General features: G+C 44.8%; 1 protein-coding gene across 3 annotated transcripts in view; it reads right to left on the reverse strand.

Moving 5' to 3' along the window:
* The window catches only part of Ttc39b (tetratricopeptide repeat domain 39B), a 104,834-nt gene that overhangs the window by 25,291 nt on the left and 53,451 nt on the right, over positions 1-26,092 (reverse strand). For 2 of the 3 annotated variants that reach the window (XM_006238350.5, NM_001106665.1), the window contains 8 exons: positions 22,513-22,614; positions 15,660-15,767; positions 13,948-14,079; positions 12,999-13,075; positions 8,319-8,386; positions 5,184-5,248; positions 1,795-1,900; positions 490-555 (listed from right to left, as the gene is read on the reverse strand). In XM_006238350.5, the coding sequence (XP_006238412.1) occupies positions 490-555; positions 1,795-1,900; positions 5,184-5,248; positions 8,319-8,386; positions 12,999-13,075; positions 13,948-14,079; positions 15,660-15,767; positions 22,513-22,614 (724 nt within the window). The remainder of the gene's footprint in view (positions 1-489; positions 556-1,794; positions 1,901-5,183; positions 5,249-8,318; positions 8,387-12,998; positions 13,076-13,947; positions 14,080-15,659; positions 15,768-22,512; positions 22,615-26,092) is intronic. The other variant, XM_039109510.2, reaches the window with a different exon arrangement.

Here is a 26,092-nt window from a genome sequence, read left to right on the forward strand (position 1 = left end):
GAATAAACTGCTCATTCCCAAGAAATGCTGTATTTCTTGGATGAAGTTTCTGATTTACACAGTGAGCTGCTAGGGGCTTATCTCAACGGTAGAGCACTTACCCAAGCCTGAGTAAAGCCAGGCCTGGGTTTCATCTCCAGCACCACAAAAACCATACTGAAACTCAAGCTCAGTGGACTGTGATAGGCAAGAACGTAGGATTCTATGCCTGCAGGGACCTGGCCACCCACCATGGCTGATGGGACAGGGACTCACAATTTATAGGAACAGAGTAAGCACCATCAGCTAGACAAATACATGATTCTGAACATTAGAAACACTAGAGCCTCATCAGGGAAGTGTGAGAGAGTGCACTGTAGAAGAGATAGTATTTATCTCAAACCTAAGAAAAGAGGCACTCTTGAGAGAACCTCACTTGAAAAGAAGCTGGGGGGAGAAGAACAGAACAACAGAAATTTCTTCAAAATGAAGACAAAATGCCATTTGTACCCTGTTTCCAGAAAATCCAATAAATTCTAGTAATCGGATGATTCTTGCTGGTAAAAGAGACAGCATCTGTAAGGAAAAACAGAAATGTAAGTGCAGTTACATGTTAGACTCTGACTACAGACAGCCCACGTGGGTGAGCTCATGTGTGAGGCTGACTATAGGCGGCCCAGTGGTTAACCCTAACCTGTTCAAAAGCTCCGATGGCCAAATCAAATCTAACGTGACTAGGACTCAGAGGAGACCATAAATAAAGCCCAGCTTCTCCATGGTCCTCTAAACAGTGACTTGGGTCTTCCCCTGTGAAATGAAGTGACTCGAAGGCATTGAGAGCAAGGCTGCTTTCTTCTTTTTCATTTTGCCTTGTTGAGAGAGGGTCTCAGCTGTAGCTTAAGCTGGTCTAGAACGTGCGGTGCCCTCCTGCCACTCAAGTGCTGGATTACAGACATGAGCCTGCATTCCTGGTTTAGGCAATGTTGCCTTCAGCCTCCTTTCTAGAAGGCACAAACCTAAGGTGATGTGGGTGATACTCCAGCACTAACAGAAGTGGGCAGCCACAGCAGCCCGGCGCCCTCTGGGACACCCCTGAAGGAAGTAAAAAACAGACAGTCTCCCAGAAGTGGCCATCTACCAATTCAAGGAGGTAGCCAGTGGGCTGGGGCTAGATGGCCAGAGGCTTTGGAAAACTCTCTGATGGGAGACACGGCATCCCAGGTGAGTGATAAAGTGTAGCAGCCAAGCAGACGGAACAGAAAGTCCACGGGGAAAAGTCCATCCACCTCAGCACTGCCCACTGCACAGGCTCACGAACATACCAGGGACTATATGCTCAAAATACAATTCTCTTCACTCCTTCATTTTCCATCGAATTAAACCTTCATAAAAATTCCAAATTTCTAGATGACATTGTACTCTGACAATCTTACTGACTGCATCCCCAGAGATCATCAACAATTGTTTCTCAAATAATATCACCCCATCCTGTTTTCAACTCCAGAGCCACCAGTGACATGACAACAAATATTTCTGATGCACGAGCAGAACGAGATTCTAAGCTCCTCCTTACTAAACGCCTCACTCATCCCGTCAGGGCCCTGCACACTTCCCTTGCCCTTGTGTGATCTAACGCTACTCCGAGCACATATGGAACCCTGCAGCACTCAGAGCCCAGGGAAACCAGGCCACTCCAGCAGCTACCAACCACACCCAGGCAGAGGTTTGGGATGGAGTTCAAACACAGAAGAGAGAGATTGGGCTCTTGGTTGCATCTACAGAAAGGTTCTGGTTTCTCTGTAATTGCTTCCTTACCAAATTAAAGGCCCCCGTTCCAAGCTTGACTCCTCCTTCAAACTCGTAGAAGAAATGCTGCTCTTCTTTGTTCTTCTGAATGACGTGCAGGATAGAAAGGCACTCTCTGGATGGAGAGAACAGGGCGGAGAATTAGTTTCCCATGCCTCTGACAGAGAAATGTCAAACCAATGCTACACTTGTATCCCTTGAGCTATGTCTCCAGCCCCAAGCTTTTAATTCTAGGAACACAAAATATTTCCCTATGTTCCTTGGTAATGACTTGATTTTTTTGTCTTGTTTTGTTTTGAGACAAGGTTTCCCAGTGTAGTGTAGTCCGGTGTAGTCCTGACTGTTCTGGAACTGACTCTGTAGACCAGGCTGGCCTTGAACTCAGAGATCTGCCTGTCCCTGTCTCCTGAGGAAAAAAATGTTAAAATACTAAATCTTATTGAAATTTATTTTTATATTAGTGGTGGTTTTACCTTATAACAGTTTTCAAAAAATATTTACTTAAAATATTTCTCTTTGTAGACTATTTTGAAAGGATTCATGTATAAGTAGGAATTCAGGATAGTGTGAACTTCTAATGAAACATGCAAACACACACACACCCAGACACGCTGAGGCCTCGCTCAGGGCCCCGTCACGCACGGAAGCAGGTGTCTTTGCTACCACAGGACTCCTCAAATTAGCTTTTCAAGGTTCTGATGACTAGAAAAGCAATCAACGCTTTCACCTTACAAAAGGGATTTGAAAGGGAATCTAAAACACTATGACAAGTTTCCCAAGTCTACTCCCTCTTGTAAGATTATTTTTTATGGCTTCCAGGTTTACATAATGAGTACTGGTAAAAGCGCTCCTAAAATACTGCGGGCTCTGCTTCTAGTGCTGGGATGCGTTCCCACTGATGCTAGGAAGTTTAGTTAGCTTTGCTTTCCCACACACGACAATTATAAACTCTGAAAAACACACAGAAATATATCTGAAACATTTTTGCAGGCTTGGAAACTGAAGGTGCTGGGGGGAGTAGGCGCCTTCTGAAAGCAGGAAACAGCTCATGAATTAACTTTATATCTACGTGTCTAAGTGCCTGAACCCATGCCCACTCCACACGGGGTACACAGACCACAGTCAGTAAGCCAGTCTCCCTGGGTTAAAAGACAGAATCCGAGACAGAGAGGGGCTGGGTGGACATAAGGACACTTCCACAGATGAGAGAACTACACTAACAGAAAACCAGAATCTGTGCCAAAACAACACCAAAGCCTCGGCTAATCCATCAGCTATGTGACTGGGGGAGGGGCTGAGAGGCAGCAGGAACAGGATAGCCCTCCCTGCAGCAGCAAGAATCTGGAGCCGAGTCTAAGCAAATTAAATGCTTCCCAGAACAGAGCTTGGCACATGTCAGAGAAAAGATGACAGGATCCGGCGTCTCTACAAATACATCAATATGGTTTCAAAATTATCCCACATAAGAACATGAAACACAGTCAACTGAAAAGCAATAAATAGACTCCAAGATGGCCCACATGTTGGGTCTAATCTAAAATAAACATGTGGATGTGGACATGTCTGTAACTTACTGAACACAGTCAGGCTGACCAGGGTGTAACCAGAGGTTGGGAAGAAATAGTGAGAAAAGATGCAGGAGAAACAAACTTTCAGGAAATAATGGCAACAAGGTCTAAATCCACACTAAACTGCTGGGATGCAGACACACTAAACTGCAAGGAGATGAAAAATGGTAGATTAAATATATGAGATGACATATGAAACACAATCAGCTGAGGCCCTAACAACACAGAAACCGATACGATGAAGCGGTGGCTTTACCTAACAATTCAGAATACTATACATGCACAGAATATCCTTGAAGGTAAAGGCCAAAATAAACTGACTTCCAAAGCACTGAAAACAGAAGAAAAATGCTGAAAGTTGATATGAGAAGTGTTAAAGGAAGCTCATCAGCATAAAAGGGAATAGAAACAATGTCAAATATTTGGTAAGCAGAACAGAGTATGACGAAGGTCATTAAAACAAAAGGATGGTGCTGTATGATGCATTTACTGACACACACGTGGCACACACCATAAGAATGGTTTAAAGAGGGGGCTGGAGAGATGGCTCAGCGGTTAAGAGCACTGACTGCTTTCCCAGAGGTCCTGAGTTCAATTCCCAGCAACCACATGGTGGCTCACAACCATCTGAAATGGGATCTGATCCCCTCTTCTAGTGTGTCTGATGACAGCTACAGTGTATTCATATAAATAAAGAAATAATAAATCTTTAAAAAAAAAAGAATAGTTTAAAGAGGCTGACTATAAATGGTCATCTTGACACAGCCTAGACTCACCTAGAACAGATTCTCAATTGGGGGAGAACACACTGGCCTGAGAACAAGTCTGTGGGAGACTGTCTGGATTACTAACGGCAGTAGGAAGATGCAGCCCACTGTGGGCAGCACCATTCCCTGGGAAGGTCCTGGCTGTGTAAGCTAAGCACCAGCCCACACGTGAGCAGCAAGCATTGCTTCTTTACTGTTTCTGCTTCAAGTTCTTTCTTCCTTAAGTTCCTGCTCTCACTTCCCTCAGGGAAGGACTGCGGCCTGGAGTGTAAGCCAAAGAAGCCCTTTCCTCACCTTAGTTGCTTTTGGTCAGTGTTTTATCATCACAACAGAAAAGAAGCTTGAACAAAGGCTAACTGGTGGCAAACGAAACTGTATTTTCATAAAGCTTTTACATTTTACACACAGCAGTACTGTACTAACTCTAATAGTAATGCGCCAAGAAGGACATTATAATCACTACATTAACCACAAAACCTAGAGATACAAATTATAATAGATGCTTTAAAAAGTTCTTATTAAAGCCAGCCAAATGTAGCTGCATGTGCTTGTAATCCCAGCATTCCAAAGTCTGAGGCAGGAAAATCAGAGATGTAAAGCCAGCCTGCGCTGTGTAGTGAGACCCTTTCTCAAGAACACAATGTATAAATAACAACGTAAATACAAATATACAAGTATTCTTAGGAGAGATAAATAAAGGTTAACTGACCAGAAACTGACTGCCGCTTTCTCTTCCAATATTTGCTCTTGCATGGGTGTGTAAATTTAAGCTTCGATATCAAACAGCACCGAGGATACTGGGCGAGAATCAAGTGCATTTACCAACACCACATGAAGAAATCGAGCCATACCCAGGTCACAGGAATTTTGAAGGACAGAATTATAGAGACCAAAAGTCTCTTTAAAAGCCAGTCCTAGTGGGGTAGTAATAATCCCAACACTTGGGAGTCTGAAGCAGGAAAATCAAGAGTTCCAGTGTACCCTGGCTGTAGAATAAGAGCCTGACTCCAAAAAAATATTTAACTTAATTTCAATTTCAGTCACATTTTACTTTGTAACTTACTTATATATTTGGTAACTTGTTCTAATTTTGAGTCCACCTTTGATGAAGTTGATCATATTTTCATCCTGAAAATAATACAATTAAATAATTAGAGCACTTAGGGGGAAAAGTAAAACAGTATGTATTTAATGATAAGTGCGCGCGCGCATGTGTGTGTGTGTGTGTGTGTGTGTGTGTGTGTGTGTGTGTGTGTGTGTGTGCCTGTGTGTGCCTGTGTGCGCACGCGCATGCGCTGCTGGGAGCACACTAGAGCATGCTGGGTAAAGGAACACCCTATCACTGAGCTGTCTCCCTAGTCCCAAATACTGTATTTTGACTGTGTGATTCTGAAATTGATACATGATTCTTACTTTGCATTTGCAATGTGTCATTTTGTAATTTTCTTACAAGTTTGAAGTTAGTGAAAATACATTTTTAAAAAGCTTCTATTACCTTGTATTTCTAAGGACATGGGCCAAATCTAGCTCAAAGCTACTTCAACAGTCACTATCCTCCACTGAGAAATACTCTTCTAGGCTCGGTGGGAACCAGAACACTTGGCTGCACAAATCTGCTCTAAGGCCAAGCTCTCGCATCCGCCATGCCCAGTGAATAATAAGTTCTTTTTCAGTGGTGCTTGAACAAGAAGTCTACTTAAGTTTCTTTTTTTAAGATTTATTTGTATGAGTTGTCTTTCTGTAGCTGTCCTCAGACACATCAGAAGAGGGCATCAGATCCTATTACAGATGGTTGTGAGTCACCTTGTGGTTGCTGGGAATTGAACTCAGGACCTCTGGAAGAGCAGTCAGTGCTCTTAACCTCTGAGCCATCTCTCTCCAGCCCCAACACTGTAAATTTCACTTGTATAAATTTGTAAACCAAAAATCACTGATCTAAACTCTGAAGTGGTTGTCACTAATACGCAATTTGGGGTAGAAGACCATTTTACTTCTCTGTGCTTAAGGGTCATCGCTCATGAAGATGAGGCAGTTGGCCTACATGAACGGCATCTTTAGGATCAGCACTCTAAGAGTCTTTTAATAAATGCACCAAATTACCAACTAAAGGGCATTATATTAATGGTGATGACAGAGACAGACCCATACTCTTACAGTCCTAAGGCAATTAGCTGGTCTAAAGATCTCAGACACTTTTGAAGCCAAAAAACCCCGATTTTTAGTTTACTATTCTCATTAGCCACTTAAATATTTAACATTCCTATTTTTATGCAAGTCCATAAGTACATAATTCACTATACAACTTAAATGTTTATATTATTATTTAGGAATTATTTTAAGACATTAAGAAATTTTAATCTTACATATTTGAGATATTAAGAAATTAAAATTTTTAAGATATTAAGAAATTTAAAATATTAAGAAATATAAATAAAAATCTTATTTATTTATATTTACACAAGTTCATATACAAGCCAAAAAGAAATTTCTTGGGCTGGATTAAAATCAAATAATGATTATTTCATTCCATGATTCAGTAAACACTGACCAAATGCTTATTTTGTAATGGGCACCCGAATGCAAAAGCAACATGATGTACTGGGCTGCTCCATGGTGAGCATGAAGTCAACCAGAAACCCAAGGAAGGACAAGGACAGACCCAGGAAAGAAGGCAAAGCAATCCTAAAGTTTATGCAAAGGAAACCTCAACTGGACACACCAGGAGGCATTAAAGACCACGCTGGGCCATCTGCAAGTACAGAGATGAGAGCTAACACAGAGATGAGAGCTAACACAGCAACTACTGGAGAAAAGGAAGGAGCTGAGCTTGGCACCCTGTGCCAAGCGAGGGTCAGCAGCACCTGAGGACAACTGTAAGGGGAGAATGGGATTTCCAGTGCGTCCTGGAAACCCCTTCCCAATCTGTGATATTCTGATACAGAACACTGACAGAGTCCGAGAAAGCCATGAAATGCAGAAGCAGAAAATAACAAGGTCAGAGGCTCCTGTCTGAGTGATAACCAATCAGAATGCAGGATGAACTAAAAGTAAAAGGAAACTGGACAACCAACCCTTCAGCAGCTGGTGAGCACCACTGCAGAGCCAGGATTCACGTGGGAGCACGGAGGAAGGGGTGGGGCTACAGATCCTTACCAGCCAAAGCACACATACAAATACAGAAGGGACCACAGGCAGACATGAGGTTTGATGTCAAATCCTCAGTTACAAAACAAAGTTGTAAACCTAAGACAAGTTGTCAAATTCCCACGTAGGGGCCTCCATGACTCACACCGTGACGTTATAGACATGTGGAGACTGCTCTAGTCAATTGGTCTGGGTAGCATACTATAGCATACTACCCTGACTGGGCTTCACTGAACCAGAATCTAGGCTAACCAACATGTCAACTTGCAGAGGAAAAAATACCACCGCTACCACCTCAAAAAAACAAAAAACAAACAAACAAACAACAAAAACAAAAACAGAACCCAAAAAAGCGGAAAAGTAACTTTCAAAATAATTTAAAACTCAGACTTGCTCATCATGTCTTCTCCAGCCCTCACTGGGACATAATCATCATTGGTTCATAATGTAAAATCCATGTTTCTAAAAGCATTGGAGCACGCTCATGTGAGCAAAGGTGAAACTTAGGACCTCATGATGACTCCTTGACTTTTAAAAACTGTTCTGGCTGGGCACAGTGGCCAGCGCTTGGGAGGCAGGGCAGGTGATCCTCACCAGTTCTAGCCCAGCCAGGGCTACATAGTGAGTCTGTCTGGAAACAAAAGCAAGAAGGGGATGAGGATTAAAGGGTGAGTGTAAAACGTGGAGGGCCCTGGGAAAGAGTGGACATGCGTGTACCCATGAGCGTTGCAGAAGCAGCTGACACAGTAAGGGATTGGCAGAGGCTAACAAGGCGTCCTCAGCCCACACGTGCAAACTGGAGTCCTCCTTTCTCACACACTAAGAAGAACCCTAAAAGCCATTTGAAGCAGACAATAAGTGCATATGAGTGGGAATATAGCTCTCCAGAGCCTTCTCTTAGGCAATCCTTATGGGGTGGGGATGGGGAGGACCACAAACATCTTTTATTACCTCTAAGCCTCAGCACTAATGCAGGATGAGCAACATTTACTGTTCTTACACAGTGTTGGCAGGCTTCCCACCCAACCCCAGTATCCAGCCAGGCGTTTATTACCTGCACAAACGTGAGTGCTGCTTTCTGTAGGAGACACTCGGCATAACAGATTTCGGCATGCATCTCCTCTATTAAAAACAAATACAATTATATTAAGACAGAGTATTACTCTAAGACATTGTGAAAAGGGTGGACGATAAATAAGCCCAAGACAGACACCAAGGCCTAGATTGCTTCCGTGCTTCCTGGAGAAACGGGATGGCTTGACCCTGGGTAACCCTGGATTGTGCGGACTGTTCAGGGAAGTCATCTTCAGCCCCATCAGACATCAATAGCAGAGAGAAGCTTGACAAGAGGAGGAGACCAACTGTTTATTTGAACAGGGTCTCACTTTGGAGCCCAAGCAGTTCTAGAACTCACTAAGTAGTCCAGACTATCCTTCAACTCATAGTAATCCTCCTACCTCTGCCTCTTGGTACTATAAGGCCCTTTTGAGAGAAGAAAACTTACCTTAAAAAAATAGTTAACATAAACATCCAGCAGTTATACAGATTGAAAAAGTTAATTAAGCTTATGAATCCTACCTTCTAAACAATGAAGTTATGGTCATCATGACAATAATCAGAGAGAAAGCAGGCACACCGTAGAGATGTAGAAAAACTACTGACCTGTGTGCACAAGTAGGAGCTCCTTAGAAACAACAGAAAAGCCCATCTACAGTGAGCTCAGACCTGAACACAAACACAGGATGCTCACAAAAAGGAGTTACCAGATCCATGCTAGCCCAGCGATGTATGCCCCACCCAACATGTCCTGGCGTCCTGGACAGTCCACTGTATTTGCAGAGATCAGGGAGACAGAACTTTACGTTTCTACATAAACAAAAATCATCGGATTCCTTTCTCCACAAGATGCAAATCGGTGTGTTATTTAAGCAAATGAGCCTGGAGGAAGATTCTGCCACATGCTAGTATAGGGTACTGTGCAGGCTTGCCCTTCCTCTCTGGTGGTCTCCTCATTTGCCTAACCTGGTAACAATGTTTCCACTTTGCAACCATGGATTAGATGAGTACTGCCTGTAGGCTTACCAGACACAGTCAGCCTTGATGAATGCTTCCACCATTATTGCTTCTGGCCCATGCCTGTGCTTCCTGGTAAAGTTCAGAGGGCACAGGGTCTTTTTAATTCAAGTGGTGGGGCAACACGGGGCAATCTGTGTCACTGGGAACACCGTTGACCAAACTAGCTAAGATGTATAATCCACAGGCCCTCATACTGACTCAACTCAAATGTTCAGCTTGTGAGAAGTACTATGCAAGAAGTACTATGTTCCTCAAACAGACGGGGAGATGGGGTAGGGGACCTACCAGGATATGATGCTATCTGTGTGCATCCTGGCACTGCCACCCGTCAGGAACCAGTCTCCAGGACACCTTCCCCCAGAGTGTGCCTCCGGGTTTTCTCAGTACCTAGCAGATTATTTTCACCACATGACTAGCCTCTTCCTAGGTAACTGCTATGAAGTGACAACCATCTGCAGTTATCAATGCCAAGGGCCACCCTGAGAAGAGATGACTGGCCTGGGGCAGGTGAAAGGGGGAAGTTAGCCCCAGTAGAGGACCAGAAGATAGAAAGGCAAGATAGTGCAAGTGCCCTCCCAAAAGGGCAATCGGGCTTCTCGGGCCATAGTGTGAGGTACATGAGGTACGTGAGGGGAGGAGAGAGCAGCAGGGTGACACAGGAGCAGGGCCAAATGTTACAGCTGGCCGGAGCTGGTAGGCAAAACAGCAGGTCCTTATCAAGGTCCTGAGCAGAAGGGTGACCAGACCAAAGCCAGAGAGACTAGAGAGTAAAACAAAGGATGCGTCACAACGCAGGGAGAGTTTAAACTCTGTAATTCACACTAAGTGTCCTTCCTATCCACTCTCTCCACGCCCTAAGCTTTGCACCTCACTGAAGCACTGCACTCTCTGAAGTCAGCTGACACGAAGCTATTCAGCACCAGCCACCAGAATGGGAGGGGAGAAGCAAGCCTGTTCCACACTAGGTCCACGAGAAACTCCACGTAGAAACTCCTTACTGAACACAGCTAGAAACTGGACCATGCAGACAGAAACTGCCAACAAGAAAACAAGTTCTACACTAAAGCTAGTGTTCTGTCACGCCCTGTTGTTCTGGGTGTTTTTTTGTTTTGTTTTGTTTTGTTTTGCCAACCTATCCTAAGTTAGTTATCTAGAGAGAGAAACTAACCTCCACCAGACTGCCTACAGGCCAGTCTGCGGAGCATTCTCTTGATGGGTGATTGATGTTGAAGGCACTCCCAGCAGGAGTGGTCCTGGGTGGTATAAGAAGGTAGGCTGGGCAAGCCAGTGTTCCTCCGTGGTATGTGTCTGTTTCAGTTCCTGCCTCCAGGTTCCTGCCTCGGCTTCCCCTGATAATGGACTGTAACATATCCTCCCCAAGTTGCTTTTGGTCATGGTGTCTATCACACCAATAGAAAGCAAGCCAACGCCCTTCAAACTCCAAGTCTGCTTAGGCTGCCCTCACAGGCAAAAGCACTGGGATTACATGCAACTTAATTTACTTAGCTTTATTCTTCACTGTGACTGACTTAAATTGAATTATTTCTTCACCAGCATACATCTGAATTGTAAATTACTTAATGCATGAAAAAAGGTCATAAAGTGCACTCAAAAGCTAGCTGAGGGCAGCCTTTCTATACTGGTCTAAAGATATTTATAGTTCAGAATAAGCTACAGACATAGGCTAGTTAATTTTTTAATAATTAGTAGAAAGTCCAGATTTCTTAACTGGCTTATTTAAAGGCAACAACAACAACGACAACAGCTCAGCCCAGTGTCACTGACTTTCCAAACATGATCATTCACTGTTCCATCAGCCACGTAAGGTGTTTCCTAACCCCTGACAGGAGAGCATGGGGACAGCAGGAGAGCGTGGTTTAGGGAAAGCAGACAGGTTTCCATGCTGCTCTGACAGCTGGATCGCCTTGGCCTCTTTCTCTCTGTGAACATCAGGTAAACACATCAGGTGGGTTAATGCTAAGGAATGCACCAAGAGGGTGCCTGGCACACAGCAAACACTTCAAAAAAATAGAACATTATTGTCTTAAAATTACTTATACTCACTCCAAAAATACCATGTCATTTCCTCTTAAAAATAAGGCTTAAAACTCTCCAATGTCTCCTTCATGCCACAAAGAAAAAGGGAAGCAGGCATCAATGGACAGGGGAAAAGCCACATGGGGTTCCCAGGAAGGAAAACATAACGCCCATTCAATCTCATGGATTGCCTCTGGAACACTCTAGGCCTGCAGGTACCAGCTCTTGTTCCTATGGCTGCTCAGAGATCAGTTTCTGATGAAAAAGAAGATGGGTTTCAATTGCTGACAGAAACTAACAAAATACCATCTGTTTCTGCCATGGTTGAGTCAACACAATACTCTTTTTCGGTAAGTCCTGAAGACATGGGATATGTATGTCACAGTCCTCTCCTGTGAACAACAATCAAAAGTTCACATCACTCAAATGTTCTCCGATGTTCAAACAAGCTGACGACACGCCTACAGGACAAATGGAGCTCCAAGGTAAATTTCTTTGGATGTGTGCAGCGTACACTTGACATTAGGACTGCCCTGCCTGACAGCCATCCCCAGGGCTGTGTCTCTCTCCCCTGCTGCAACTATTCCAGTGTTTGCACTAACCATCTCTTCCAACAAAACAGGCTTGAAAGTGACAACACGAACACAAGTTCTCCTGAGACAGCACAGCCTCTATGCAGTTCCTAGATGCCCCTGGGGGAGGCGCACCCTCCGGTATAGGGCTGATTCAGGCCACTTCTCCCCTCACCTCATAGGAATCTCATAGGAAGTGTGGAGCAACTGACAATGATATTCCTCCCAGCTATTTGACTGAGTGCTTCCCTGGGCTCCTGACTAATCCTAAAGCCCATAACGCAAACACCGTCAGCTCTGTAGAGCGCTGTCACTTTACTGTCACTTTTAAAGGCATAAACATTATCCAGATACGCCTTTAATCTCAGCACCTGGGAGACAAAGGTGGGTGTGAGAACGCTGTGAGTTCAAGGTCAGCCTGATCTACACAGTGAATTCAGACCAGAGAGGGTCCATAGGAAGACCCCTTCAGAAAAACAAAACAGTACTTTCACCTTGGAAAAACATTAATAGTTGGAAACCTTCCAACATAGTCGAATAGTTTTTTGAGGGAAAAATGAAATATCTATACATATTAAAATTATACATATTAAAATTATAAACTCTTAGTTCCAGTAACTCTACCTTTAAAAAACTGTCTCATGAAGTACTTGAAAGAATATACAAAAATATATATGTACAAGGATTTTAGGACAACAATATTTGCTAACAGGGAAAAAAGTTAAAACCATATAGCTGTCCTTCAAGGAGGAAAAACAAGTGCATTGGTACCATACCATTCATACCTGCACAGTTCCAAACAGATAAAACACATTTACACACACGAGTGTGGGGTAAGATCACACTGTGACACGTGTGTGGTTCAATGCTTACAAAAAAACAAAAAGCAAGTGAAAAATAAATTCCATGTGTCCCATATACACATTTCTGTTCACACAAATGCGTACACAGCTTCGAAGTCAACCAGTGACCAGGGTGAGCTGGGAAAGGCCACTCCCTTCGTCCTCTACCCTTCGGGGACGGGAGACGGAGGCTCGGTGGGCTCTTACCTTCACTCAGTTGTTCCAGTGACCCCCGAGAAAGGAGACTGGAGAAGGACTCCACAACTGTGCACTTCTTCCTGTATCTGCATTGAAGACAGGGCAAAGGCCAGCATCAGACAGAGCTCATGTCACTGGTGCTCACTTCAATCTAAGCAGGAAGTCTCCACACAGGAACGCCTGGCCCTCTGCAAGGCCAGGCCGCCCTCCCCTGCATACATGTGCCTAGTCCTGAATCACCAACCAGGGCACTCACGCAACCTGCCCAGCATGGTGTAGAGCAGCCCACACGCCCACTTCATACAAACCTCCCCTCACTTTTCTGCATAAAAGCAGAATGCCTGTGTGTCTCCATGGGTGAAAAGTGGACTTAAAGGGCACTGTGAGGAAATGCTCTTCATTTGAGAGTTACAATGTAATTACATGAAGATTCATCTTAGCCACATTAAAAATTCACCAGTACAAATAACAGCCTTCACTACGGCCTTCTACGTGCACAGTAAAGCTTGTCAGTAAACTTACACTCTAATTTTCACAAACGCATCCTTAGGCAAATCAAAGTTCCCTTCTGAATGTGCTATTTCTCCCACATAGAACGAGCACAGCCCCTAACTGACCTGACATGGTACTCGGTTCCTAAGCGACCTACCACAGAAGAACTAGAAAGATGCTCTCTGCTAACCCTTCTGAAGACTCCCTCAGCCTTCTACCAGAGCTCAGGCCCCGTGTATCCAGCAGAGGACACAGGTGCTAAATGGGAGCCATATTATAACTCCAGATAGGACTTCTTGAATTCCACTGTATAGAACTGAACTGGCCAAGAAACTCTGGAGCTCAAGTCCTACTCCATAGTTCGGCCAACCTCAAAGAAACTCCTTACTTCAGCAAGCTGCATTTGCTCGACACTAGGGCAGGAAGACTGGGTGTCTTAGCTCAGATATAAATTACTCAGTCATACTTTTGGCACGTTTGTAAAGCGTCCTTCATGGCGGAAATGCCATTCTGGATGTCCTGTTGCTCAAAGGTCATGACAGCCTGCAACACCACAATAGTACTGTAGCCCAAGGCGTGGTACATGCTCTCCTTGGCCCTGGAAAGAACACAACCAGTGAGTACATCTCGGTACAATGAAAAAGAGAGAGAGACAAGAGACCAGGTTTTCCTGATACCAACAATACCTCTTCCTCACCGTGTATATCTCAACTTCTTCTCCACAGTTAATGAAATGGCACAAGCTCTGAAAGGCCTGCTTTAAAACCTCAAGTACCAATTTAAACCCACACAGTTGAATAAAGTGCTGTGCACAACATGCCTTTCCCTGATTCGGCACAAGGGGGCAGCCTCTGGACTAGTTTCCTAGAAAAGTTTAAAAGCAAACCCATTTTTTTCCCAGTTGAATAGGGGCAGTGCACCATCTTAACAGCTGAAATGAGTGAGTTGGTGACACACAACTGATCCTAGCATCCCAAGAAGCAGAAACAGGAGCTCAGGAACTCACGGTCATCCTCTGAGAGTTTGAGGCCGGCCTGAGGTACATGAACCTTATCTCAAAAGGGACAAAGATTAAAGGGAAGGGAGGAAAGGAAAGGAAACCAGAAATTTGTATGTGATATGGAGAAAAAGTGCCTTTAAAACTGTTCTCTCCTCTCTAGTCAAAGCCAAGAGGAAGCAAGATTTTTTTTTCCAATAAACTGGGTCACGTGCACAGGGACCTGAGCAAAGTAAACCTTAGGATTTAATACGTGAGAGTCCTAATGAAAGCCCCCAGTAGCTGAGGTTATCAAGCTCTCGGTCACTGCCTCGGGGCCCTCGCTCCTCTCAGTCTCCTACCTGACTACTTAAACACTACGGTTCAATGATCTGAGGCAACACTACTCCCTTCACTCACCTCAGACAGAGTCTAGGAGCCTCTGTCCCCACCGAAGGGTGGCAGGTCAAACCTCATGCTCAGTGAAAAGGGCATTTTAACAGCGAATTACCCGTGACGACCAGAGACTATGAAGCCGGTAATTTTATGCTATTTTATAAGTACACAGTAGAGTTGAAAAAGGGATGTTATAAAAAGAATAAAGACATAGTTAGTGAGCAGTCAGAAGCGAGAGAGCTAGAGTGGCAAGGCCAGGCAGATGGAAGATGGAGAAGGAAGCAGAGGTCCAGAAGGCAACAGACAAGTCTGAGGGACAGCACTGGCCACTTCACATTACGGGATTGGCTTCCCCAACTTCAGCATCAAGTGTTCCCTTAGCAGCGGTCTGGAGACCACTGCAAAGTCCATTGCCTGCACAGCCGGGGCCAGGAGCAGGCCGGCCGGCCGGGTGCACCAGGGTGCTGCCAAGCCTGAAAGCTCAGGGCTGGCAACTTCCATGACAACAGTGGGGAGTTCTGACTGCATTCCTATCCTCTCAGGTTTGATCTCAGCACTGCGATTAGCTTCTCTAGTTGTCCCCTGCTCACTTCAAAGGAAGCACTGTTCAGTGATCCTCCAAAGCCACGGTGACGACACCTGAGCAAGCGTAAGCACCAGGAAATTTCTGCTGAGTAAACATGAAGAGACATCTCTTTAAAGCTGACTGCTGAGATGGGTCTCACTCAAAGTAGCTTATTAATATTGAGGCAGACACAGCAACATACAAACATGACATCAGAGAGGCACACAGGACAGCTAATTACCATGGGCGAAGCAACTCTAAGGCATCTTTGAATCTGTTACTGAGAAACAAGTTCAGCGCCGCTGCACACTCCTCCAAGCCGCTCTTGAGATCCACCTTGGCTGATGAACTGAAGAAAAAAGAAAAGGACACCGGATTTTTGTGACTTTTACTATTAGCACCTTATCCAAGGAGTAGAGATGGAGAGCAGTTGAAGTTCCCCCTTTGCTGCTTCTCCGTGTTGGGGCATTGCACACACAGGCTGGACAGTGAGAAGCCTCATCACCCTCAGTGAGGCTGAAATGCAGATAAACCTATGCGGACAGGGAAGTGGAGCCAGAGAGACGACCAACGATTCTGTTTAGCTTGGGCTTGCTCTTGGAAACAGGGCTTCACACCGTAGCCCAGGCTGGCCTGGAGCTCAAAGCCCAATTCAGCTGCCCTATCCTCCGAGTGCTATAATCACAGGCATGTAACTGGACTCCATTTCCCGACAAATCCGTCCGGACAGTGGAAGTAGGTTAGTGTCCCCTTTAGTCTTCTGTCTGCTGCCTCATCTTCCTAAGTGGTGCAGATACAAGGAGGGCACAGTACTGTACTCTCTCTGAATAAACTCCTTATCAGCAGGGGCACTTCACAGAACGTTCCTCCCTGTTCTTTCAAACGGAAACAGAAAAAGCAAATGGGGCTGGAGAGATGGCTTAGCGGTTAAGAGCACTGACTGCTCTTCCAGAGGTCCTAAGTTCAATTCCCAGCAACCACATGGTGGCTCACAACCATCTTTGATGGGATCTGATGCCCTCTTCTGGTGTGTCTGAAGATAGTGACAGTGGACTCATATATAATAAATAAATCTTAAAAAAGAAAATGATACCCCAACAGTGTGTTGACATGCTGATCACCAAAGGAGGAGCTTCAGAACCATGTCTCTTAGAGCTTCTCCCATTTCCTTTTACTTTCCTTCTTTTCACTCTTTCTAATTGTAGTCTTAACCTGAAACTCACTAAGTAACCCAGACCAGCCTAGAACTGATGGTACTCCACCTGCCTTAACTTCCTAAGTACTAAGATTACAGGCAGACACTGCTACTCCTGTGTTCTAGGGCATCATTTTCCAACACCAACTCTTTCTATAACATACCTGGGCCTCAACTTCCTTATCTGTAAAATGGGAGCACAACAATCTATTTCCTGGGGCTGTTTTGAGGAGAAATTGAACGTAAGCAAGTGGCCATAATAGGCACTAACTACGTGAGGTATTGGGAGAGAAGGGGTCGCATGCACGGAGGCCTAATTCTGATGATACTGTGATGGAAAGGCGCTCCCTAACTGTCATACAGTGGTGTGACTCATGGGACTATCTAGGTTGGGGGAAGGAGGAATTCTAGGCTGCATATGCAGCAAGCAAGACAGAAAATGAGAGAAATGACAGAAACTAGGCCAAAGTCAAAAGCTATGGTGTCAGAGGAGGTGGATTCTATTCTAAGAACAAAGGGAAGTACATTATCTTAAGAAATCCTGTCCCCCGGCAGATATGTGGAGCCCACTTTTAGTCCCAGCACTCAAAAGGCAGAGGCAGGCAGATCTGAGTTTGAAAGTAGCCTGATCTACTTAGCAAGCTCCAGGCCAGGTAGGGCCACCCTGTCTTTAAAAAACAAACAAACAGACGAACAACAAAAAAGCTTTCACTTCCTTGCCCATGTGCTCCAGGCTTCTCTCTGTGCGGTTCTGCACCACCTCCCAATCTCATCTGCCCAGCAAGACCATGTTTTAATAACTCCCTCATACATAAATCAGTCAAAAACTAAGCAGTTTTATTAATATGCTTATAAATATTAATATGTAGTAATATTTGCTCAATAGGTATCAGCTCCTGCTGCAAAAGCCGGAAAAGATAAAAATGAGAATGTAAAAAGGGATAAAAATGTGATTGAATAATACACTGAAAGGGATGAGATAAAAATTATCATCTTTCAGAACTAAAAGGTGTGGTGGTGCACAGCTTATCGTTCGAGCACTTGGGAAGCAGAGGCAAGCATGTGTGTTTCCAAGTGAGTTTCCAGACAACCCGGTCTCGGACTGAGTTCCAGGACAGCTGGCGCTACATAGAAAGACGGGGTCGGGGGAGGAGAAGAGGAAGAAGAAGAAAGAGGAGGAGGAAGAGGAGGAAGAGGAAGAGGAGGAGGAGGAGGAGGGCAGTTCAGTCTAAAGTTCCTGTAAATTAGTTCTGCTTTGTGGTCATTTCTGCCCACGCTAGTTTATTTAAGTGTAAGTACAGTGAGCTGCTCTTTAATATCTCATTAGTGTGGTGCTATTTTTGCAATGCCTAATATGTTTCTAAAAAAGTTAACTGATTTGAAACAGCTCCTTGGCAAATACTGGGAACTACCCTGGTTTAGCCTACTAGTGATGATGATGCAAGATACTGAGAAACAGGAAATTCAGTGCCTTGGGCAAATGCCAAATGAGTTAGGAAGAAGCAAGAAACAACAGGGAGGAGGGAATAAGCCGGAAGGGGAGGTACATATACCAAACACCTGCCTTCACCTCCAAGCTCAGGTGGCTTTCCCTAACTAGAAAGGGTCTTTTCCAGAGGATATGGAAAACTGTACGGGTTTTACCCTCTAATACAAAGGGTCAATGTTGTAGACATCACTTTCTAATCCAAGAAGGCCAGGTATGGTGCACGCACTTGTAACCTCAGAAATTAGAAAGGCGGAGGACTGTTCAAGTCAAGTTGAGCTAGATAGTGAATTCAAGGCCAGCCCGGACAACACGGTGAGACCTCTCATCCAAAATGACAGAGGCTGTAGACATAGGTAAGTCAGTAAAGCCTTGCAAACCTGAGGACCTGAGTTTGGATCTCCAGAAACCATGGAAAAGCAGGATGTGGTGAAGCACACCTGTAATCCCAGCAACAGTGATGTGGAAGTGGAAAGAGGCAGGTCACTGAACACTCACAGGCCAACCAGCTGGGAAGCTCCAGCCCAGTGAGAAATCCTTCCTCAAACAAAGGTCGAAGGTTCCTGGGGAAAGACAGCTGCGGTTGTCCTGTGAGCATCACATATGCAGCCCCCCCACCCCCAAAGCATGCTATCTATTAATCAATTGAACAGGAAAAGGGAAGCAAGGTTAGGTTCAAAGGTTTGATCAATCTATCCTTCATTTTTTAAACATAATATAATGCATAATAAAATAGTGTAAAGAGCACAGTCCAGGATACCCAGTACAGCCACACTACTGTACAATCTCCGGAACTTTTAAGCCCTGCAAAACTGAACCTACATTCTTGACGAGCAGTGGCTCCCTCTCCCCTGCACTCTTTACATAGCAATCCACTAGCCTCCACACAGTCTGACGTAGCCATTTGAGAACCTCGTCCTACTAAACAGTCTTCCTCATGGTGCTGGGATTCCCCCACAGCAGCCTTCATTAATAACTGACACCAGCCTGCTTTGCACCCACATGGGGTTGAAGCAGGATTCATGCTACAAGAGTAAAGAAGTTTATAAAAGGTTTCTTTCGATTTCTTTCCTGCTTTCGGGAAGAAGAAGACATTTCCTCAATTACAATACACATCAAAGTGATGATACACTTTACCCTTGAGGACACTGATGTACTTTATCCCTGGGATTTGAAAATGAGCAACCTTTCCAACAGCCCACTTCCATGAGAAATGCCTAAGAGTGTGTATCCTCTCTAATTACAGGATATGGTAAGCGGCTGATCTGACGGGAAACGTGTGGGTCAACAGCGTTGTCCCTCATTTCTCCAAAGTGCCTACTTAACACAACTACCTCAGCTAGCAGTCTATCAAGAAACTGGAGGTGAAAAGCACAGCACTTGCCGAAATCTGTGACTTTGTCACTCGTGCCCTTTAAAAACACTGGTTTTTCAATGACACAGTTTATGATAATAAATACAAAATCAAATAATTTCAGAGCCACACAAAGTAGCCACGTTCTTCTCTAGGTTCCTCTACAGGAAGATCTTTTTCCTCTTATTTCTAGGTTGGAGGAGAATCAAAAGAAACCATCAAATGATCTGAGACTAAACAAACAAGAGGGCCAATAACCAGAGCAAACAGAACCATGAAAGGCATGCTGCTTCAGAACGAGGGCAGACCGCCGCGCTTGCCTTCCCACTGCCGCCTGGCTGCAGCACCCCCTTCCCTTCACAAGGCACCTAGTGCTTCCAGCTTGTTAAATGGAGCCCCAGACTCCCAGCTGCCGGCCCTCCCGTTTGGAGACGCAGGGGAGGGGAAGGGCAATCCAAGGAAGAGCAAGCAGGTATAAGCTGGTTATTTCCTGTACCACCAAACTAATGCTGGCCACACTCACAGTCTTCCCAGAGGGTGTGACATCAGCAGAATGCCTCCTGATGAAGCAGGGTGGGCGGCCACATTGCTGAGGCAGCAAACCCTGCAAGCGCTAATACCGTAATAAAAGCATCTCTACATCATTTCCCACGTTCTACCTCCACATCTTCCTAGAGGTACATCTCTAAGCTCTCCTCTTCCTGACTCAGACATATGCACAAATCTCACTCATTTTAACCTAAGCAAACCAAAGGAGGAGACAGCGTGCCCTCAGCCTCTCCCTGTATCCCACCATGGCGTCTCTGCTAGTTTGCATCTGGAAAGTCCGCAAAGACAGATGTGCTAAAGGTGTGTTATCTGGGGATGGTAACCTCTAAGAGGTGTGGCCCAAGTGGAAGGTTGTGGTTAGGTGATGGACAGGTACCCTTAAAGGGAAGTGCAGTGCCCTGGCTTCCTCCTCCAGTCTCCTCCCCTGACCATGACTCAGTGCACCGCTGCCCTGTCTCGAACTCTGCATTTCCTCTGCAGATGCCCCTGTGACAGAGCCAAAAGCAATGGGGCTAGAAACGCTCAACTTGTGGTCTGTGAGACAAAAGAAACCTTTCTAAGTTGATTGCTTCAGGTGGTTTCTATGGTAACAAAGGCTGATTATGATTAGCACACCTTCCTGCTCTATACAAGAACTTGATCAAGAGGTGATAGCCATCACCAAAGCCTGAGTCCCACCCCAATGTCCTCCACTCTTCAAGAGCTGACCACAAAATACAAAGAACACTTTCCAGCAGGCATCCATGCGTGATCCTCAGAGCATCTGCCTGTAGACCACACTCCAGAGCTCGCCCACCCTGAAACCCTAGTCTAGCTTATGACCACGGCTATTTCACTCTCAACGCCATGTCTATGGCTCTTGCTAGAGCCCTCACTCCCTCAGCACCCCTTCCCCCTCCCCGCTTCCCGTGGTCCCTCTGCCCATCCCCCTCCCTGCAGCCTCTCCCTTCTTATTGCATGCTGTCTCCCAGAAACAGCATTTGTGGCCCGGGCTTCAAGTTACGATTCCCAGGCCACAACCTCAGTCAAGCTGTGACCTTACTTGTTATTACTTTCGGCTATTTTTATTTTACCACAGCTTTAAACACAGCTTTATAAATGCTGATGCATTAGTTACCTAGGAAACAAAACAATTAAAGGATAACTATGAGAAGGGAATATTTCTTTCTAGAAAAAAAAAACCAAAAATTCCAAGAGTGGGGACATTTGGAATTTTAAAAAGCAACATGGAAAATAAAATGTTAAAAGATTCTTACAAGTTATTTCCAACTTCATCTCCATCCCTCGCCTCTTCCACATTAAGAGAATTTGCCAGACTCATGAGTAGAGTGGACACACTTGTAAAGAGCTGATTCCAGATGTGAAATCTAACAGAAGACTGATGCAGACACTTCAGCTACAGGCCCTAAGTAAGAACACGAAGTGGTTTCTCATGGGTATTACCACAACTGAAGGCTAAGGAAATGGCTCAGTGGATAGAGCACTGGGCAGGCGTTCATGTCCCCAGAACCCACGTCAAACCAGATGCTGCAACTCATAATCCCGCATGGCTCTGGTGATGGAGAAGAAGCTGCGGCAAGCTAGCTGGAGTAAACAGCTAGCAAAAGACATCCTGTGTGCTCTGATCTCACACACATGCCAGGGCACACCAGCAACCACATCCATGTGCACAAACTCATACATGCATGCATGTACACGTGCATACACAAACATACACATACTTTTAAAAAAGGCAAAAAAAAAAAAACCCAACTTAAGACAATCAAAAATCTGTTGATTCTCGAATAAATTGAAGAGACAATAACTGGCGATAAATGATATTGTAATTGTAGTCCACACCTACTAGGAATGAAAAGTATAATGATCTATAAGTTTACAAAGCAGACTACAGAGCAATGTAACATGATCCCAATGAAAACAGTTCAGGAAGTCTAAGAAGGACAGAAAGCTCTGCAAAACGGAGGAAGAAAAACAGGGTTTTTTAGTTTTATTAGTTAACATTAGTTTTTAAATCTATTATGGGTTAGGTGTGGTAGCTAGAATTCCTGAACCTTGTGCAAAAGGATAGGGAATTCAAGGTCATCTTCAGCTACATAGCTAATTCCAGGCCTGCCCAGCTACAATAAACAAATATACTAACTGACAAAACAAGCAGGACCAGTGTCAGCATTTAAAGCTAGGCCAGGAAAAGGTTCCTGCTGCCAAGCCAAGCATCATAGTCCAATTCCTGGCACCCACAGGGAAGAACAAGAGAACTGACTCCATGCTGTCCTCCGCCCAACACACACGTGCCGTGGTACTCATCCTCAGACACATGCACACATAACACTCACGTTTGTTGAGAATCAAGAAACTGGGTCCCGGAATTGAATTTAGTTTTGCTCTTACTATACCTCTGAGCCTCTGGACAGTCTTCTTCTTCTCTAACTTACCAAATGGACTCTATAATTGCCTAGGACTACCCCCACCTAGTTCTAGTCTCCAGAGAGCCCCCAAGAATCCACACGTACCCTTCTGCTCTTCCCACAGCAGGCGCTCCCAGCTGTCTGGAAGTCCGTTTGGTGTCACACGGTACAAAGTGAAAGCCGCTGGTTGCCATGTCTGATGGAGACCTGTGGATTGAAAAGCCAGTGAGGGTTTGTAGTTCTTTGTTCTGTGAGAAAGAGCTGCACAAACAGGAGAGTACAACACACATCTGTCAATCATTTCGTAGAGCTACCTCTACTTCAGTTCACAAAGCAAGTAATGCAATTCTACTTTGTGCTAAACATTTCTGAAGCCAAACCACCGGGGAGATTTATCTACTTTCCTTATATTTTAGCATACATGAGATATATTAAAATCATCCACAACAATATTCTCAACCTTCCTAATGCTACAACACTGTATGCAATATAGTTCCTCATGTTGTGGTGAACACCCCCAACCATAAAATTATTTAGTTGCAGGGTTGGGGATTTAGCTCAGTGGTAGAGCGCTTGCCTAGCAAGCGTAAGGCCCTGGGTTCGGTCCCCAGCTCCGAAAAAAAAGAAAAGAAAAAAAAAATTATTTAGTTGCTACTCTGTAGCTGTAATTTTGCTACAGTTAGGAATCGTAATGTAAATATCTGAAATGGAGGATATCTGATATGCAATCTGCCCAAAGGGGTCAGGACCTACAGGTTAAAAACTGCTGACCCACAGTCTTCATGTTTTATATCCTTTTTCTTTAATTTTTTTTTGTCCTTTTTTTCCCCCCTTTGAGGAAGATGACAGAGATAGGCAGGGTCTGGCTTCATAGTCCTGGCTGGCCTGAAACTCACTATGTAGATCAGGGTAGTCTCAATTTCCAGGCCCTCCCGACTCTGCGTACCAACTGCTGGGATCGTGAGTGTGTCACTGGTTGGCCCACATCATTTCATGCTTAGTCTCCAGATTTTTGTTTTGTTTTGTGTTTAGTTAGGGTCTGTCTCGGGTGGCCAGGCTGGCTTCAGACTCACAGCAATCTGCTTGTTTCAGCCTCCCAGGGGCTGAGATTACAGCTATGAGCCACCATGCATGGCTCAGAACTTTTTTTCCTGAGAAAAGCTATACATATTTTATTAGGACATTATTAAAATATTTATTACAAGAAGGCGCTCTGAGGCAACAGCTACCTTAGGATGCTGGGTTTGTTGCAGTTTTAATGTGTATGGGTGTTTTGCCTGCATGTGTACCAGGTGTGAGAGCCTGGTGACCCAGAAAGCCAGAAGTGGATGTCATATCCCTTGAGTCTCGAGTTACAGACGGTTATGAGCTGCTATATGGGTGTTGGGAACCCAACTCAGGTCCTTCTGGAAGGACAATCAGTGCTCTTAACCAGTAAACTCTCTCCAGCCCCAGTGTTTGTTGGTTTGCTGGTTGGTTTGTCTGTAAAGAGAAAACTTTTCTCTCCAGCCAGACTGACAGTGAACACAAGCCTTGCCTCAGCCTTGTGAGTGCCAGCGCTGCAGGTTTATGGTCCCATGCCAGGCCCTGAACGCCAGCTCTTCAATAAAATAATTCCCTTCCCATCATCGGCCTCTGATTTCCTAAGTGTTGGCTCAGGTGAGCAGCCAGGCCTGGGTCTGGTTACAAACACTTAAATTACACCCTTCTCACCCTTTATGCTTTATACACACTAAGGCCTAGAAAGTCTGTTTTAAAGTGTACATTACTATCACAAGAGGCCTATCATACTACAACCTGCACTTTTAATCAACAGTATTTGCTCAGGATCAGTTATTTCTCTACTTTAGGATGTGAATTCTGTAACACATTTCAATTACAAGCATCAGTAGTAAGGTATGTGTGTCTGCCCTTTGGCATGGCTACTTCAGGGGATCTGGTCACAGCATGTCACCAAGGGCCACAGCATCTTTTTGACAGAAGCCAAACTTCACTGTTAAGGCTAGCAGGCATACTTGTACGCATACAGCTTCTCAACGTCTCCCTTCCCTTCACCTCTGCAGTTTCTTCCACTGCTCTGTAGAAAAGTGACTTGGCAGAGTAATCAGGATATATTGTCTTCTCACAAGGATGCCAATGATGTAACAGGAGAGGCCTCCAGAGAATCAGGTAAGAAATGGGCTGTGGGTGCTGACATTGCAGACTCCTGCCTTCCACTCATTCTCAGCATGACATTTCAAGCAAGCATCAAGAACCTCTTTTCTCCCTTCTTTTATTCAATGCTAGACTCAAACATACAAAGGAGAAAAGATAGCACAGCTCTCATACATTATATCTGGAATGTGGTTTGGGGTACATTTAACTCTCACCCCCAATTCCTCTGTTCCTCCAAAGATAGACAATCAATAACTCATCCTCCAGCCATTTGTTAGCTCGGTCGGAAACCAGATAAAAGGAAGAGTAAGTCCTCTCAAGATCCTAAAGCTCTGGCAGGCATGCAGGAATTCATCCTCTTGCTTGCTTTTGCTTGGCTGGTCACTAAAATTATATTCTAGAAAATGTGACATTGGGGCTGGAGCGATGACTCAGCAGTTAACCTGTTCCTCTTGGAAAAGACCCAGGTTCCAGCTCACATCCACCTACAGCACCAGTTCCCAGAGGACCCAACACCCTCTTTTGACCCCTGTGAACACCAGGCTCACACAGCACACACACTTGGTGCATACATGTACATGCAGGCAAAACATTATATGCATAAATAAATAGATCTTTTTAAAACCTTGACACTAGGTTGCAGCTGTTTTACTCCAATAGATATGCAAGTGTCTGAACATGTGGAGCTGTTGAGATGGCTCAGAGGTTAAGAGCACTGACTGCTCTTGCAGAGGTCCTGAGTTCAATTCCCAGCAACCACATGGTGGCTCACAACCACCTGTAATGAGATCTGATGTCTGAAAACAGCTACAGTGTATTTATAATAAATAAATAAATCTTTTTTTTTAAAACAAAAGAGTTTGTGTTTAATAAATCTCAATATTTTGTCTTCAGTTCCCCAAGTGCTTTGGGAGGCATCTTATCGCCTGGATGACCTCCTGCTGATCAGTGAGCTGCCGCACACGTGGATAATGTGGTTGTTATTTTTGGACCCTGCTGCACCGTGCTGCACCGTGCTGCAGCCCTGACAGAGAGAGAGCTCCCATGCCTTCCGCCTGGTTCTGGACACTCTGACTGCACATATCCTCTGCCACCTGCATGTCGCACACTTACCATCACCTCAGCTTTCTGGTACATGGAGACAAAAAGACGTCCTCTGCTACCCTAACTGGTACTTGGGGATCTTTTTACTACACTGTCATTCTCGTTTATGTGCCTTTGACAGCCATCATTTTAGAGTTACACAAAGTCTTGCTGGACTTTTGTATTATATGGATCATATAATGGATTTCATTATATGATGGCAGCAATCTGAAGGTGCTCTGCGTGCTGTTGCTCCTCACATCTATGTTCCAGCCTGCTCTGCCCTCTCCAAAGTGCACTGTGATTAAAGACCGGCCAAGCAGAAGATGGTGGGCCCTTGGGAGGTAGATCCCGCAGGAGGTCTGATCACTGCAGGTTGGTCAGGTAGTTCAACTACAACCTTTGAGCTTCCACAAACAGTGTTGTGAAAGGAACAAGACTGGTGTGC

Source organism: Rattus norvegicus, chromosome 5 (genome assembly GCF_036323735.1).
Source record: "Rattus norvegicus strain BN/NHsdMcwi chromosome 5, GRCr8, whole genome shotgun sequence".
NCBI classification, from domain to species: Eukaryota; Metazoa; Chordata; class Mammalia; order Rodentia; family Muridae; genus Rattus; species Rattus norvegicus.